The sequence below is a fragment of the Saimiri boliviensis genome, chromosome 11 (assembly GCF_048565385.1).
Source record: "Saimiri boliviensis isolate mSaiBol1 chromosome 11, mSaiBol1.pri, whole genome shotgun sequence".
NCBI classification, from domain to species: domain Eukaryota; kingdom Metazoa; phylum Chordata; class Mammalia; order Primates; family Cebidae; genus Saimiri; species Saimiri boliviensis.
The window spans coordinates 112943989-112963552 of NC_133459.1; the positions used below are offsets into that span (position 1 = coordinate 112943989).

Sequence of the window (19564 nt, forward strand, 5' to 3'; positions counted from 1 at the left end):
CAGTGAGGCGAGATCATGCCAGCATAGCAACAGAGTGAGACTCTGTTTCAAAAAATATATATACATGTATGTGTGTGTGTGTGTGTGTGTATTTGTATATATATATATATATATATATATATATATATATGCCTGAGCCTGGTAATTTATAAAGAAAAGAGGTTTGATTGACTCACAGTTCAGCATTTCTGGGGAGGCCTCAGGAAGCTTACAATCATGGCAGAAGGGGAAGCAGGCACATCCTTCTTTACATGGTGACAGGAGGGAGAAGTGCCAAGAAAAAGAAGAAAAGCCCCTTATAAAATCATCAGATTGTGTGAGAACTCACTATCATGAGAAAAGCATGGAGATAGCCACCCCCATGATTCAGTTACCTCCCACCAGGTCCCTCCCACTGCATGTGGTGATTATGCGAACTGCAATGCAAGATGAGATTTGGGTGGGGACACAGCCAAACTATATCATCACTATTCATTCATCAGATATTTGTGGAAGCAGATTAACTGACAAACACTGTCCTAGTCACTGGGAATAATGTAGTGACCAAAATAAATGCAATTCGTCTCTTCTGAAACTTTGGTCTCATTGGGGAGTGAGTTGTCAATTGAATAATCATGCAATAATTAGAAGTTAAAAATGTCTGATTAAAAGAAGGCCAGAACCTACTCTGGGCTCCTGGAGGCCTCTTTGAAGAAGGGACATTTACCATGAGCCTGAGGAATGGTTGGTGGTTAGCCATGTGTGGAAAGGAAAGGCCTTCTAGCCAGTGAGATCTTGTGAAAAGATCCTAAGGCAATGAAAGAATATGGCTTTTTTTTTTTTTTTTTTTTTTTTTTTTTTTTTTTCAGAAGAGAGAAAAGACCTGGGTGACTGGATCATTGTTGACAACAAGGACAATAGCAGATGAGGAGGGAGACAGGCAGGGGTAAATGACGTTTGAGTTAACTGAATGAACAGCACTCCAGCCTCAGTTTGACCACCTTCACGCATGAAGGCAGCACATCCCAACAGAGAGGCAATGAGAATTTTAATGGCCTTTCTTATGTTGTGCCAAATTTGACTCCTTGAAAATTCAACCTGACATATAATAAACTTTACCTATTTAAAATATACAACCTAATAAGTTTTGGAATGTGTATATACCTGTGACACCATTACCATTGCAAGTCTGTGAAAATGTTCATTGTCCCAGAAAGTTTCCCTGTGTTCCTTTGCAGTCCAGTCCTCCTCACCACCCCATCTCCAGACAGCAACCAGTCCATCATGTCTCCAACAGTGCCTGGGACATAAAATAAATATCTGCTGAATCAAAGAAAAGTGAATTTGTTTGGAGAATTAGCTCTTGGTTTGACACTTGGTTGACTTCTCTGTCCTTTCTAGGTATGCAGTGCCATTCAGAATCAGGATTTCACTGTGATTGAAGACTACTGCACTGGCCTCAAAGCCATGCTTTATCTGAAAAGCATTGCAGAACTACAGGATTGGGATGGACAGAGTCCAGCTACTGTGAGTCACCAGAAAGGGAAACCAGTTCCACGCATACCTGAACTCTTGGGCAAGGTATGTGCTTAAATCTCCTGTGTTATTTTTGAGAATTCAGCCTTGGTCAGTTTCTATTTCAGATCTTATTTACCATCTCACATTCTCACTAACAAAGGAAACACAGTGCCTGGTGGATGTGATTTCTGCAGTGGACTCTTTCTGAGGGAGACTTGATTACAGCCATATGATGGGTCTGTGAGTTACTTTTTAATAAAACCAATACAGCACAAGGTTATATAAAAGAAAAAAACTGACATTTGCAGTATAAAGTGCCTGCAAATTCTTGCTTACTATGGTGATGACTGGCATTCTTTCCAGTAGGAGTCTGAAGATTTCTTTATGCTTTCTGGATAACATTACCTTATTATTTTCAAGACAATCAAATCACTGTAGTCCTGAATAATATAATGAAGTTTTTAAAATTAAAATCTAATCAGTGTCTTTTGTAACTCCTTCTGCTGTGTGGTTAAACCTGGGCTCAAAAGGTTATGTCCCAACTTTCTCACTAACTGCTATTTTCCAAGAAATATACACTACATTTACATTTTGTATAATACAGTGATTTTAGCAACTCTGCTAAAACAACATTCAGCACTTCGCCTTTGTATTTCCTTTGTATTATTCTAAATAGACAACCATTGTCAGAAGACATTTCTTGAGCCCTCAATGAGGGGAGGAAAAAATTATAATTCTTAGTCTTTTCAGCTTGTCACTACATCAATAATTAACTTTAAAAAAAGAGAGGCAGTATGAAAAGATTCTTTAAGGAAGCATTTAATAATTCAAATGAATCTTAACTTGAAACAGGTCATGTGAAAAAGAATGGGAAACAAAAACCCTGAGTACTGTGCCTTGGATGACTTGGTTAGGAACTCAGAAAGAATCATAGAAACGTCATGTAACTGATTATGTTTGGCTAGTTTTCGTAGAAAATATCACTGTCCCTCTCCTAACAGATAGCCAAAAATAAACCCTTCTTCAAGAGTAATGTGTATGATTACAAGTCCAGTAATGAAAAAAGAAAAGCAGGAAAGAAAGAAAATCTTACAATGTGGGTTCCAGGAAAATATCATGATGAATCACTCCATGAGTGGCAATCAAACAGAAAGGCTGTGACATTAATATTTATAATATTGTAATTAGCAAGATAGTGCCTAAGCAGCATTATGAGTGTAACTAATCATATTATCATAAACTGACTCTGCAGTATTTAGACAGTGAGTGTTCTTGCCTTTATCAATGACTATCAATATCCTAAGGTCGTTTATAACTAACAAAAAATTCACAAATGACTTTACGTTAATTCAGTGTAAATATCTCAAGGAAATTGTCTCTGACATGATAGTTTATGACCATCTATAAAACCATTGTCTCAAATTTGGGTGGTTGCCATGTGAGCTGAAATGGAAGTAGCTGCATGGCACTGTAATGTTTTGTCTTTAAAGGATTTTCACACTCATTTCAAAACTTACATATTCAAATAAAAGATGGGTAATGATGAGGACACTTGTGTCAATGATATAAATGGAAATTGATTTGCTAATAGTTTGAATCGAGATTCAGACTATTTTGTTAAGCTCAGCTTTCATCAAAATTGTAAGTATAATTTTCAGAATTATCATTCATTTAAAAAAAGGAAGATTTTGCCTATGTGATTATATTAGTGATTCATTTCTCAACACCAAGTTGAGGAATAAGCAGATGGTCGGGTAATAGATTTGTGCTTCTGGATTCTCCAGTGCAGGCTGACATGTCTAAAACAATAGATGATTAGTCCCTTCAGATTAATATTCCTAGTAGTGAAACCAAGCACTCTGGATCTAGGGTACAGGTGATTTTCTAATCGTTGTTTCTTACTGTTGCTGCTGCTGGTTGTGTGTGTGTGTGTGTGTGTGTGTGTGTGTGTGTGTGTGTGTGTGTGTGTGTCTTTGCAAATAACTCATATTGTGCTTTCATTAGCTAAAGAATAGTATGCTGCTCTTCACAGTGTCTGCATACTATAGGGAAGATGAGAGAAAATGGAGACCCTTTGTAGAAAGACACTCTAGAAGTATCTGGCTTCTTTACACAGGAAAATTTTGTTTGGAAAATACAATTGCTACTCTATCTTTCACTCATAGATCAGACTAGAATAAATCAGAATAGATATTTAGAAGAAACCCATTACAGGGCAGTGTTTGAAAATGAGGAGAAAATGAGACTTGAGCTGTGGAAACAAGGACTGGGCCAAGTATGTCATGTTATCTTTCAAGTAATTAGCATATTAATGTACTCTCCTTATGCTTACCTTACTTAGTAAGCAATCAGACTGCCCAAACAGTGTTTCTTCAGGTGGCTTTTGAAGGGCAGGTAGTTGGGTGTTAGGAGACTTACGTACGATGCAAGGCATTTAAATCTGTGCCTGCAACAAGAGCAAACTCCTAAGAAGAACGATCATCAGCTTTGGCACAACGCAGAGCTGTTGACGTCGGACTCTTGGTGCTTAAAAATCACGCAGCATGCTTGTGAGAAGTGTAGGTTCCCAAGCCCCATCAGCATTGATCCTGATTCAGCGAGTCAGAGATGTGTTGAGAATCTGCATTCAAACGTCATAATTCTCATGGAGGGATCAAAAAATGTGCATTGCCAAAAGGAATGAAAAACATAATAGTAATAGAAAAGTTAGAGATTGAGAAGTCAACAGTGAGCAGAACACAAGCTTCTTTTGATGGAGAAAGTAAACAATAAATAATTTTGAGCTGTAAAAGAAGTGAAATAAAAGAGGCAAGAGAGGAATGCATCACAATAGATTCCGAATGGCCAGAGGTTGGAAAGGTATTTCCAACCTTTCTTCCATGCAGTGAAGAAACTGCATGTAGGACAGCAGTTATTAACAAAGAGTAAGATGCTGGGTTTATGCGAAGCCTCCTTCTTAACTAGACAACTTGGGAAAGTTACTTGATCTGTCTAAACCTTTCTCTAAAACTGTACAATGAAAATAATTACAATGCAATTCCATAATCCCTCATTAACAATTCTGAAATCCAAAAAAATGCTGAAACTAAATGGCTTTACATAATTCATTCGGCAGAAAACCTGGGCTGAACTGATGTGAGGCTTGCTATAATGTTTATTCCTCTTAGAGAACATTTAAGTGTTTACTACAGAGAGATTAATGTATTTGATTCCACATTTCTACCCCACACCTTGCTGGGGCTGGAGGAGAGAGTGTTTGTTAAAATTGGGTATATGTACTATTTTACTTTTCTAAAATTCAAAAGCTATTTCTAAATCCATACATCTGGCTCCAAAAGTTTTAACTGTGGGCTTGTGAAGATTACCAAAATGAAAATAAAATTGCAAATATAACTTTAGAGACTTTTCTATAGAGTTGGAGGCAATGTATATATTTTAGTGATTTTAGAAAATAAAATACTAGTATTTGGCATTTTTAGTTATGGGAAATAAGAGTTATGTTGACATTCTTGCTTAAGATACATGAAAAAACTTGGTCAGTCCAACATTTTAACAGCAAATTTTGCAACTGGAAAAGCATGGAAGCAAATGTCTGCGCTGTTTGATGCTTGGGATGAGAACAGGACTCCTAAATAAGAGTTGTGAAAGGAAAACAGCAGAGGCCATAAACTAATGATCACTTGGGATCTGCATGAATTTCCACATGTTCCTGACATTTGGAATGGGCTTCCAGTTCCCAAGCATCACTTTGTCTCTCGGTTATTCCCTGACCTCTACACTAGAAGTAATGTCTCCTCCTCTTTTTGAACGTTACTTGTAACCAGTATTGCATTGCAGTTGTATTTTTATAAGTCTGCTTCCTTTACTAGACAATAACCTCACTTTTCTTATCCATCTTTATATCCCAGTTCCCTAGACATGCACTGAATGTGGTAATGCCTTACTAAATGTTGGTTGAAGAAGTGAATTAATGACTTAATGAATGTTGTAAGAAAAAAGCTTATTAGTAACATTAAGAATTAGTAGTCGCTTGACTTAACCAAGCCATTACTTTTTCCATTACATCAGAAATGAAAAGAATGCATAAAGAAACAACCTTTGAACTTAAAGTTTCTTTTTACGTGTGAGTCTAGTTTGGTAAAATGACATGGCAAAAGCCAGAACAGAAAGGAGTGAGATAGACAGGTGAGGAACTTTTATGCCTTCTTGGCTTGGCAAAATATGCCTAGATTATAAGCTTCTTGAGGACCTAGAACACAGACTGTGTGCCAGTGCCTAATGTAATATCTACCATGGAGGAGTAATGGCATGGTAGCTGAATTGAACATACTGATCAATCATTAATATATTTTTAAGATCTATCTTAAATGTCTCTTTCTTTGTGAAGCCATCTATGACCCTCTTTATTGGCCTCCAAGAAAGTCGAATCACTCCTTTTCATTTTCTGATAGCCCATGGTTCCTGTAACTAACATTGCAAGTACTGCATTTTCTTTTAATTATACGCCTTCTTGTCCATTGCTGCAGGTCATTCCAGGCATTTGGAAAGAAGGATCATATCTTATTCACACTGGAGTTTTCAAGCCCCTAGCACAATGCTACATGTTTATAGAATTAAATTGCACGAATTATCTGTTGTGTCCTTATTTAGGAGGAAAAAAGAAAGCCAATATACAATTAAAATTCCAGCTAGATCCTTTCAAGAATAGCAGCAGTCATTTTAGAAGAAAACAATAAACTTGCCAAGTTACTGTACTTTCAGTAGGTATTTAAAAATTATGAAACACATATTGGTGATATTAATAAATGAACATAATCTGTGCTCATTAAAAAGCTCTTATTAGGACAAAATCAGAAATGCTGTCATGGTAGTTGTACAGCAACTCTGAAAACAAGGATTTATTTTGACAATAGAAACCAAAGTTGTATCCATATGACCAGATGCATCATTCTCAGTTATTGATAAAACAATCCTAAAATTCATATGGAACCAAAAAAGAGTCTAAATAGCCAAAGGAAATTTAAGAGAAAGAACAAAGCTGAAGACATCACATTACCTGACCTCAAATTATATAATTAGATTGTAGTAACAAAAACAGCATGTTACTGGCATAAAACTAGACCCAGTGTATGCTTTTTGTCAACTTTGTCAAAGGTCAGTTAGCTGTAGGTATTCTGTTCCATAGAACAGAATAGAGAACCCAGAAATAAAGCCACATATCTACAGCCAACTGACCTTTGACAAAGTTGACCAAAAGCATACACTGGGACAAGGACACCTTTTTGAAGAAATAGTGCTAGGATGATTGGATTGCCATATGCATAAAATGGAATTGGACTTTTTTTATCTACCTATATTTAAAAATCCACTCAAAACTTATCAAAGACTTAAATGTAAGATGTGAAACTATAAAAATACTAGAAGAAAATGTAAGGAAAACTCTTCTGGACATTAGGTAAAAAATTTATGATGAAGACCTCAAAAGCAAATGCAACAAACCAAAAATAGACAAATGGGGCTTATAATAAAAAGCCTCTGCACAGCAAATGAAGTAATTGGGAGAAGAGAGAGCCTACAGAATAGGAGAAAATAAATGCAAACTACATATCCAACAGGGGACTATTACCCAGAATTTACAAAGAACTCAAACAACTCAACAACCACCACAAACAAGTAACCTCTGTTAAAAAGTTGGCAAAGAACATGAACAGACAGTTTTCAAAAGAAGACAAATGCCATCAAGCATATGAAAAACTGTTCAACGTCACTATTCAACAGACAAATGTAAATTAAAACCACAATGAGACATTATCTTACACCAGTCAGAATGGCTCCTATTAAAAAGTCAAAAAAGAATAGATGTGAATGAGGATGTGGAAAAAATGGAATGCTTATATATTGTTGGTGGGAATGTAATTTATCTCAAACCCTATGGAAAAGTGTATGGAGATTTCTCAGAGGACTAAAAAGAAAACTACCATTCAATTCACTAGTCCTACTGCTAGATTTACATCCAAAGGAAAAGACACATTACATCAAAAAGCTACTTGCATTCATATGTTTATGACACCACTATTTACAATAGCAAAGATATGGAATGAACCTAAAGGTGCATTAACAGATAATAAATAAAGAAAATATAGAATACTACTCATCCATTAAAAAAGAATGAAATCATGTCTTTTACAGCAACATGAATGGATCTGAGAGCCATTATCTTCTTTTTTGTTTTCTTTTTTCTTTCCTTTTTTTTTTTTTTTTTTTTGAGACACAGTCTTGCTCTGTCACCCAGGCTGGAGTGCAATGGTGTGATCTCGGCTCACTGCAACCTCCACCTCTCAGGTTCAAGTTATTTTCATGCCTCAGCCTCCCTAGTGCCTGAGATTACAGGCACTTGCCACCACTCCCAGCTAATTTTTGTATTTGTAGTAGAGATAGGGTTTCTCCATGTTGGCCAGGCTGGTCTCAAACTCCTGACCTCAAGTGATCCACCCACCTAAGCCTCCCAAAGTTCCCAGTTTGCAAGCATGAGCCACTGTGCCCACTGAAAGCCATTATTTTAAGTGAAACAACTCAGAAAGTCAAATACTGCATGTTCTTACTTATAAAGGGAAGCTAACTAATGTGTACACATGCACATAGAGTGTGGAATAATAGTCACTGGACACTCAAAAGAGTGGGAGGGTAGAAGCAGGATGTAGGATGAGAAATTGCTTAATATGTACAATGTACCTTATTCGTCTCATGGTTACACTAACAGCTCAAACTTCACCACTGTGCAGTTTATCCATGTAACAAAACTGCACATGTACCCCTTAAATTTATACTAATAAAATATAAAACTGAAATAACACAATATGATAAAACTATTCCTCTATGGTTGTGGTAATATTATCTGTTGATGTCTAATTATCTATTTTTTATTTTCTGGTAAGCTATTCAACACAGAGAATAGTGTCCAAAGAAATATATAAATATCAACAGCAAGACCCTTACTAAATACATAATAATAACAGTCTCACAAGAGGATGCTGGAATTTCTTATTTACGACTTTAAAAGTTTTGTATCTTCTATGCCACTTATTTTCCTTATTGAAATGTAAATTACATAGAGGAAAAATACAGAGGTCTTAAATAAACCATTTGATGAGTTGTGATGAACACATGGATTCATGAAATCCTCACCTCTGCCAAAGCATCAAACATTGCCAACACCTTAGAAGATGCCTTGTGTACTTTTCCAGCTGTCACCTCTTCCTTTACTACCACGAGAAGCAAACACCATCTAGCTTCTGTCACCATAGATTAGTTTGTTCATGTTATTTAGCATCACATAAATGGAATTCTACAGAATATGTGTGTGGCAACTTGGAGTACAATTTTGCAGAGATTTTTTTCATATTATTTTGGGTATTAGTTAATTTTTGTTGGTAAATAATACTATGTTTTATTAAAATACCATGATTTATTTATTCTAAATGATATTTATGCTGGTTTTTTTTTTCCCTTTTTTACTATTTTTTGTTGTACTTTAGGTTCTGAGGTACATGTGAAGATCATGCAGGATTGTTGCATAGGTACATACATGGCAGTGTGATTTGCTGCCTCCATTCCCCCATCACCTATATCTGGCATTTCTCCTTGTGTTATCCCTCCCCAACCTTCCTACCCCAGGCTGCTCCTCCCCTAGTCCCCACCAACAGACCCCAGTATGTGATGATCCCCTCCCTCTGTCCATGTATTCTAATTGTTCAACACTCACCTATGAGTGAGAACATGCGGTGTTTGATTTTCTGTTCTTGTGTCAGTTTTCTGAGAATGATGGTTTCCAGATTCATCCATGTCCCTACAAAGGACACGAACTCATCATTTTTTATGGCTGCATAGTATTCTATGGTGTATATGTGCCACATTTTCCTTGTCTAGTCTATCATCAATGGGCATTTGGGTTGGTTTCAGGTCTTTAGTATTGTAAACGTGCCACAATGAACATACGTGTGCATGTGTCTTTATAATAGAAAGATTTATAAGCCTTTGGATATATACCAAGTAATGAGATTGCTGGGTCAAATGGAATTTCTATTTCTAGGTCCTTGAGGAACCCCCACACTGTCTTTCACAATGGTTGAACTAATTTACACTCCCACCAACAGTGTAAAAGTGTTCCTTTTTCTCCACATCCTCTCCAGCATCTATTGTCTCCAGATTTTTTAATGATTGCCATTCTAACTGATGTGAGATGGTATCTCAATGTGGTTTTGATTTGCATTTCTCTAATGACCAATGATGGTAAGCATTTTTTCATATGTTTGTTGGCTTCATACATGTCTTCTTTTGAAAGGTGTCTGTTCATGTCCTTTGCCCACTTTTGAATGGGGTTGTTTGTTTTTTTCTCAATCATAAGGTGAATGCATAAGTTTCACAAAAACTTCCAGACAGACTTCCAAAGTGGCTTTACTATTTTACGTTTCTACAGCTGTGGTTGGGTGTTTGGTTCTTCTGTGTTCCAGCCATCTTTTGATATTCTCAGTCTCTTTAGTTGCAGCTATTCTGCTATGTATGTATTGTATCTCATTGTGATTTTAATTTTCATCTCCCTAAGAAGATGATGTTAAACACTTCTTCATGTTCTCATTGGCCATCCATATATCTTCCTCTGCCAAGTGTCTTTTCAAATATTTTGCCAATTCATTTTAATAATAATTTTTTAAATTAAATTTTATTTTATTATTATTATTATTATTATACTTTAAGTTCTGGGGTACATCTGCAGATCCTGCAGGTTTGTTACATAGGTATACACATGCTGTAGTGGTTTCCTGCATCCATCGCCCCCATCATCTACATTAGATATTTCTCCTAATGTTACCCCTTCCCAGTCTCCTCACCCCCTGCTATCCCTCCACAAGCTCCCACTCTCCCTAAACAGGCCCCAGTGTGTGATGTTTCCCTCCCTGTGTCCATGTGTTCTCCTTGTTCAGCACCCACTTAGGAGTGAGAACATGCGGTGTTTGGTTTCAGTTTTCTGTTCTTATGTCAGTTTACTGAGAATGATGGTTTCCAGCTTCAACCATGTCCCTGCAGTCATCCTTTTGGATGGCTGCATAGTATTCCATGGTGTATATGTGCCACATTTTCTTTATTCGGTCTATCATTGATGGGCATTTGGGTTGGTTGCAAGTATTGGCTATTGTAAACAGTACCGCAGTGAACATACATGTGCATGTGTCTTTATAATAGAACAATTTATAATCCTTTGGGTGTATACCCAGTAATGGAATTGCTGGGTCAAATGATTTAATTGAATTTCAGGAGTTCTTAATGTATTCTGGATATAAGTTCTTAGATCAGAAAATGCATTTGACAAAAATCCAACATCCAATCATAATAATACTTTTTAGCAATTCATGAATAAAAGGAAACTTCTATAAAAATTCTATAGCTAATATCATACTTAATGTTGAAATGATAAATTATTTTCTCTTAAGATGAAGACCAGGGCAAGAATGTCCATTCTTTCCACTTCTATTCAGTATGGTACTGGAAGTCCTAACCAGTGCAATAAGGTCATAAAAATAAATAAATGATACCTACATTGGAAAAAATGTTCTTATACTGTCTTTATTTGCAGATGGTAAGATTGTGAACAAAGTAAATCCTTAAAAAACCTATAAATACACTATTAAAATAATAAGTGAATTTAACAAACTTTTATAATACAAATAATATATAAAAAATAGTTCTGTTTCTATATGAACAACTAGAACAATGACCCGGAAATTAAAATTTTTAAATGTCACTTACAATGGCATCTAAAAACTACAAAATACTTAAGAACAGACTAAAATACATGTAGTATCTGCATACTGAAAGAAGAATTGCTTTCACAGTCATGTGGATACATGCAGCCAACAAGCACATTAAAAAAAAAAAAAAAGCTCAGTATCACTGATGATTAGAGAAATGCAAATCAAAACCACATTGATATACCACCTCTCACCCATCAGAATGGCTATTACTAAAAAGTCAAAAAATAATAGATGCTGGTGAGGTTGCAGAGAAAACAGAATGCTTGTACACTGTTGATGAGAGTGCAAATTAGTTTAACCATTGTGGAAAGCATTGTGTTGATTCCTCAAAGAGCTAGAAACAGAATTGCCATTTTACCCAGCAATCTCTTTGCTGAGCATATACCCAAAGGAACATAAATCATTCTACCATAAAGACACATGCACACCTATGTTTATTGTAGCACTGTTCACAATAGCAAAGACATGAAATGAACCTAAATGCCCATCAGTGAAAGACTGGATAAAGAAAGTGCAGTACATATACACTATGTAATACTATGTAGTCATAAAAAGGAATGAGAACGTGTCTTTTGCGGGAACACGGATGGAGCTGGAGGAGGCCATTATCTTTAGCAAACTAATGCAGGAACAGAAAACTAAACACTGCATGTTCCCACTCATAAGTGGGAGCTAAATAATGAGAACGCATTGACACAAAGAGGAGAACAACAGACACTGAGGTCTACTTGAGGATGGAGGGTGAAAAGAATAAGAGGATCAGGAAAAAAATAACTACTGGCTACTAGGCATAGTACCTGAGTGACAAAATAACCCGTATAATGAAACCCTGTGACACAAGTTTACCTTTATTACAAACCCGTGTATGTACCCTTGCATCTAAAATAAAAGTTAAAAAAAACCAATTGCTGAGGAAAAACTGGAGAAGACTTAAATCAGTGGAGAGATATGTTAAGATGTTATTTCTCCCAGGATTGATCAGTATATACATTATAATCCTGATCAAAATCCCAGCATGTGTTTTTTAGAAGTTGACAAGCTATGCTGAAATTTACGTTGGAATTCAGACAAACTAGAATAGCCAAAATATCTTGAAAAAAGAGAACAAAGTGGGAGGTGTGAGGATTTGTACTATCTGCCTTCAAGACTTTCTATAAATCTACAGTAATCAAGCAAGTGTGTTTGGGTTTCAGGGTAGACAAATAGATCAATGGAACAGATAGAAAGTCCAGAAATAGACCCACACATATACACTCAATTGATTTTTGACAGAGGTGCAAAAGCAAATCCAATGGAGAAAGAAAGTCCTTTCAACAAATAGTACTGGAATTAATGGATGCCCGTATAAAAAATGAACCTCATATCTACCTCACACATGACAAAAAATGTAAGTTTAAATACAGCGTATAAAAAAGTAAAAGGTAAGGTAAGTTGATAAAGCTTTTCTTTTTTTCTTTAGAGTTTTAGGTTCACAGCAAAATTGAGCGGAAGGCATATACTCCTTGCCTTCAAACTACAAATTTTTAAAAGAAAACATTAAGTAAATGTCTGTATAATCTTTGGGAAAGGAAAAATGTCTTGGACAGGATAAAGAAAAAACTAACCATACAAGAAAAAAATGATGAATTATGCTTCATCGCAATTAACTTAATACTCATCAAAAGGTACAATTAAGAAAATGAAAACTCAAGTCACAGATTGGGAGAAAATATTCATATGCTTGTATCTCCTGAAGAACATGTGCCAAGAATAAACGTCTATAATACTTTCAAAATGTAAACTGTAATAATTAGAAAATTGAATTTTATTGATGAGTATATAGAATCTTAAAATGGAAAATCTGTAATGAGGACCTGCTGGTAGGCTCTTGCAGCTTACTCCTATCCACCTATGAAGACATTTTGGGGGGACTTTTTTCTGTAACAGCCATTCTTGGAGCTAATCCAGAAAACAGGATAAGGGAGGGGAATGAAAGCCATTTTTCTTCAAGTTCATTGTGTGGCCCTGTATTTCTTGTCCATGTTATCTTCTCCCATTGCAGCTTTGTCCCCACAGTTATCCTCCCTGGGACTGCCAGACACTTACATTATATTGTTAGAAAAGTTCCAGATGACATTTACATTTCTATCGGTTACTTGGGTAATGATTGATATAGAATATATTATCAAGGTCACTTTCTATGATTATAGTAAGATCACATGAGGCTAAATGTTTTTTATTGTTTTATTTCATTTCATAGGGCATGAGGAAGGAAAATTAAAAAAACACCAGTCCCTGAAAGTTTAAATGTTCAAAATTATCAGATCAGAATATACTGCATAGATGTTATGGGACTTAATCTACATCTCAATATTATCTGATGGTTTGAGTGATATCCTAAGTGGAATGCTGGAGTGTCAAGTATCCTGTAAAAATAAGACAGACACCTGTGTTATAAATTGTGATTATTCCGCCTTAGAAGTAAAAAAAATTGGATAAAATTTTGTAGCCCCATTTTGTTCTGAGCTTCTGATATTCTTATCAGTGTGTGATGATCCCACACATAAGTCAATGTGCTGTAGTCAAAAGCTTACCACGGAAGAGAGAGTGTTTGGAACCCAGCAGGTCTGGGTTTAAATCCAAGCATGATGCCTTACTACCCAGTGAGCCTGGAACAAGTACATGAATCCCACAGTCCTCCATTTAGGTAAAGGCAAACTGAGATGATAATAGCTATTTTGCTGGTACTTTGTAAAGATTAGAAATCACATATGCACAAAGAAGTCTTCTGTGATTTAAAAAAAAAAAAGGGAAATCATGCATCTGAAGTGTATAGCATGTAGTTGTAAGGAATTAATCCACGGTGGTTGTTATTATAACTATTTGTAGCATGGAGATGGACAGACAGGCAATTTGGTGTAGTACTGAATATGTGATATATCCATATCCAAAATATATGGGTAATATTAGGATAGATATAAACATTTGAGCAATACTTTATGAGTTGATTTCTTCTCTTCTTCGTGCATATTTTTCAGGTGGTACTTACAAATTATTTTTATAAGTTATCTTAACCTATTGATAACATGCTCTTACTAGCTTAGAGTTTTTTGATCTGGTCAAAAGGTAGCAAACATCTTTATCTTTTGAAGCACCTTCTATCACAAAAAGCTTCTAAATAGTTCAGAAGTGTTCACTTTCCGGGCAAAATGGAGATACATTAATTAACTTTTGGTTTGTATAGTAAATTGTCATGAGTAGTCCATCATTCTTATTAAAATGGGCAGAAGGGATGTATCTACTGCTGTTGCCAAAAGTTAACATCTGAATTTAACATGAACCATTGGAGGAGGGGCTGATAGGAGTCCCTTGAGTTACGGGAAGAGATAGTTTTGCTTTGCTTATAACGAGAATAGTTTGTTAAGTCCTATAAGTCTCCCCAGCTTGGTTTCTGTCATCCCAGGGGTTAGTTGGTTCATTTTACAGGGCAACTCTAATAAGTTGGTAGTACCTGCTAGGTGCCCTGTGTAGAGGAAGCTTCTGATGCAAAGCCAAGCCCAGTAGAGGTGTGTGATCAATTGTCATTGCCTGCATGGACATTGAGATATAGGATGAGATAGTACAGAACGTGGATTTCCGCTTCCATGTCTGAGTGTGGAGTACCAGCAGATCACTGGGTCTAGGAATTTGGGCACTAGTGTGCTTTTTGAATCTGTAGCCACTACAACTGCCTTATCACAATCCACCATTGCATTCCTGAAATAAAATGTAAAACATACAACATTTCAGTGTGTTGTCATTCTCCCAAAAGTTTCTTTCTGTCCATCGTGCTTATGCAAATTATGATTTCTCCTTATTACATAAAATTGATATCTAATTGGCAAACACAAATGCAATTATTTCTTTTGTCAGATTCATGGAAGTGGTTAAGTATAATTCCTTATGCTTCATCAAATATAACTACTTTAATCAGAATGCACCTTATTAATATTAATTATATACTTAGAACTTGTATAAAAGTGATTTTCATATTCAATACAAGTTGTCCACATTCATTTTGTTAGTACTTTTAAACCATGAAAAAATAGGAGGATTGCTCTTGTTCTGGGTGGAGATTGAGGATTTAAAAAGAAATCATGTGTTCTCATTGTTCAACAACCACTTACGAGTGAGACCATGTGGTGTTTGGTTTTCTGTTCTTGTGTCAGTTTGCTAAGAATGATGATTTCCAAATTCATCCATGTCGCTGCAAAGGACATGAACTCATCATTTTTTATAGCTTCATAGGGTCTGTTGGGGGATGAGGGGCTACAGGAGGGATAACAGAGGGTGGGGAGATTGTGGAGGGATAACAGGAGAAATACATAATGTAGGTGATGGGAGATGGAGGCAGAAAACCACCATAGCATGTGTATACCTAAGTAACAATCCTGTGAGATCTGCACATGTACCCCAAGCTTAAAGTATAATAACAGTAAAAAAGAAATTATTACTATATCCATGTAAGTTAAAACTTGGATTTAAATTCTAGCCTTGAACTCATGCTCTACTCTTTCTTCTATGACCTTTACAAAATTAGTGGACATTTATAGCAAATCAGATAGCTTTGTTCCCAATCCTCATTTTATGGAGTAAAGAAAATACCTCTCTGTAATTTTGAGCTATGCCCCTGATACTCTTCTTGAGAAAAACATGTATTTGTTATATCTCCCGTTAAGCCCATCTGCTCACTTGAATAAAGGGAATATTAGTTTGAAGATATAATTTTCTAGTAATTATAGGAGTCAAAGGAGTCATTTTGATAATGTAAAGAGTCAACAGTAATTATAATTATATTGAGCTTTATGCCAATTTGTCCTCATGTAAGATTTCAGGGGAAAAAATTGAAATGTCTGCTGTTTGGAATAATAAAAGGGGGGTTTGATTTACCAAATAAAACAAAACAAACCATAATTAAATTTATTTTTAGCTTCAAAATTATATGTATCATAACTGATATTGAACAGCTTTACCAAAACCCTAGAAGCATAGGAAGGATATGTGAGGATATCTTCAGTTGCACTGAATAATTGGCAATCTCACACTTAACCAAATCAGTTTAGACGTTCAGATGAAATATCTATCTCCTTTCCTTTTCTTCTTAGAAACTGGTTACTCTGCTTGATTATCCATATGATTTAGTTAACCACCTAATTATCAAATATTCATTCTATTTGGTGGTGTATAATCTTAAAAAGCAATGTTATTGGTATCTCAAATCCATGCCCTGTAGTAGTTCTGTGCTTCATAGTCACAGGTGACCCCTCGAAATGTGTCTGAGATGTGACTACAACTTACACAGAAAATGTGACTAATGCTGCACTAAGAATCCTTTGATTTGCAGCTTCAGGCACTGTTTGTGAAGTGCCTCATAGACTGGAAGTGCCCTGAAGCCTTCATCCCCAGCCTCTTACACCATGCTGGCCAGTCTGCTGTGGATTGGTTCACTGTCAAGACCATGCCTTTTGAAGATGTGTTGCCATACATCTTTAAAGCATTTCGCTTGTCTTCCCTGCTTATCAATTTTATCCCATTTCATTCCAAACTATAGAGCCTCTTCTAGGCCCCGTGCTAGCAGTTAGTCTCTTCATTTGCCCAGCCCAGCTGAGCCAAAGAATGTCACCCACCCATCATCAAGCTATCAATCTGAGCATCTTTCAAACTCTAAATGTTACCAAGTCTTTCTTTCCACTTAATGTAGATCCCAAGTGAACAAAGGCAAACACGTGGCATTTGTGGTAATCCAGTCCTCCTAGGAAAATAAAATTATTTCAGTGCTACTGAATATAATCTTCAGTGAGATATAGAATAAGCCTGGAAGGCCATCTGACTCTGTACGCTTTTAGCATTTGTGGTAGATATTGCTAGTGCTCACTAATATTTTCTGTTCCTTATTTTTTCTGGTTTTATAGGAGAGGCAAATCTCCCTGTCCCTTGGATCTTCCATATGAGTGAGTGACTTACTTTAGTCAATGAAATGTGCGCAAAGTATGATGTATGACTCTTTTGACTAGAAGCATTTAAGTGCTAGTATTCAACTCTCCCTACTCCCTTCTTCTGCCGTGTTGAACACTGAAGTCTCATTCTGAGATGGTGGCCATATAAAATGAATAGCCTAGATGGTCAGATACCACATATTAGCACAGCTAGAGATACTGCAGACTTTTTGTGAGTGAGAAAGGAACTTTTATTTTGTTAAGCCACTGAGATTTAAGGGTCTGTTATTAACACAGTACAACCAGTCTATGAGGTTTAATATAGAATTCCATATAACTTGTAACTGTTGCCAGAGGGGTAGTTGGCTCTTTAGTCCTGTGAAAAATTATAAAATGGAAAAGTTCATTGATATAATTAGGTTTTGTGTCCCCACCCAAATCTCATCTTGAATTGTAATTCCCATAATCCCCACGTGTCAAGGGTGGAACCTGGTGAGAGGTGATTGGATCATGGGGACAGTTTCCTCCATGCCATTTCGGTGATAGTGAGTGAGTTCTCATGAGATCTGATCATTTTATAAGGGGCTCTTCCCCTTTCACCCATCTCTCACCTGCCACAATGTAAGTAAGATGTGCCTTTACTTCTCTCTAGCCTTCTGCCATGATTGTAAATTTCCTGAGGCCTCCTCGGCTGTGTAGAATTGTGAGTCAACTAAACCTCTTTCTTTTATAAATTACCCAATATCTGTTATGTCTTCATACCAGTGTGAGAACAGACTAATACACTCATTGCTTGTGTTCTTCACCTCCTTTTCTGCACTCCTTCCCATCTGCAAGCAGCTAGTGCCATAGTGCAGTTTCCCATTGTATCACTCCACTAGCAGTCTGACCTCTCCTGTCAGAGTGCTCCAGGATACCACACAGTCTTTCTTTCCGTAACATGCAGTGAAGATGTTTCTTCCTCCATTGTGCCTATGCTATGGTCTGAATGTTTGTGTCCCCCCAAAATTCATATGTTAAAATCTTAACTGACAAGGCAATGCTATTAGGAGGTGGGGCCTTTGGAAGGTAATAAAATTAGTGTCCTTATATAAATGACCCTAAAGGGATCCCTTGCCCCTTCTACCATGTGAAGACACAGTGAGAAGGTGCCTTCTGTAAGGAAGCAGGCCACCCCCAGATACTAAATCTGCCAGCGTCTCAATCTTGAACTTCCCAGCCTCCAGAATGGTAAGAAATAAACAAATGCTTTTTGTTTATAAGCCACCAAGTTTATGTTATTTTATTATAGTAGCCTCAACAGACTAAGGCAGCCTGACTTTAAATAAGTTAAGAGGATAGCCAGCAATCAGCCTCATCCAACTGTGGAACCAAGAAGAATATGTACCTTACTCGTGGTTTCTTTCTTGTAAGAAGTAAGCCTTGGACAACATACATACTTTCTCTTAGCACCAATCCAACAAGTTAGGATAAACATATATATATATATATATATATATAATATAATATATATAACATATATATGAATATATAGATAATATACATATAACATATGTATTATATATAGGAATGTCATGTATATTATATATATATGTACATATATAAGGCAAATACATATATATTATGTATGATATATAATATATATGACATTCCTATTATATATATTATATATATTCCTATAGATATGTTTATCCTAACTTTTTATATATTATATATATAATATAATAAGATTGTCATATATATTATATATATCTTATAGGACTGTGTATTATATATATCTCATAGGACTCATATATATTATATATATATATATATATATCATAAGAACATTAAAAATAAAGAAATGGTCCAAATTTCTCCTTCGCTTCACAGTTCAGATTCTAGAAAATGTCATTTCTACTCACTGTCCTTCATTTCTTACTTGCCTTTCTGTCTTCAACTAATCACAAATCTACCCACCGGCAACACTAAAAATCACTAAACGTGCTCTCACTAAAATCGAGTTATTTACTACTGATCACTCAATCCAGTAGATATTTCCCAGTCTTTATTTTGCAAAATCTATGTTACATTCAACAACTGACTACTCCTTAATACTTGAAATGCCTTCTTTGACTTTTAACACTTTTTTTTTTCACACTTTTCTCCTATTTCTCCATTACTTTTTTCAAGGAAACAATTGTTAGTGCCTAGTATATGCCAGTCATTATAGATGCAAACATTAATAATAATGTAACTGTGCCCTTAAAAAGATCACAGACTGTGTGGAAATTGGACACTTAAATAGTATTTATAATATAGTGT

At 35.9% G+C, this 19564-nt stretch overlaps 1 protein-coding gene across 1 annotated transcript in view; it reads left to right on the top strand.

The window, feature by feature from the left end:
* DPYD (dihydropyrimidine dehydrogenase) overlaps positions 1–19564 on the top strand; it is an 856217-nt gene that overhangs the window by 741881 nt on the left and 94772 nt on the right. The window contains exon 20 of the mRNA XM_039460876.2: positions 1381–1560. Coding sequence (XP_039316810.1) covers positions 1381–1560 — 180 coding nt within the window. The remainder of the gene's footprint in view (positions 1–1380; positions 1561–19564) is intronic.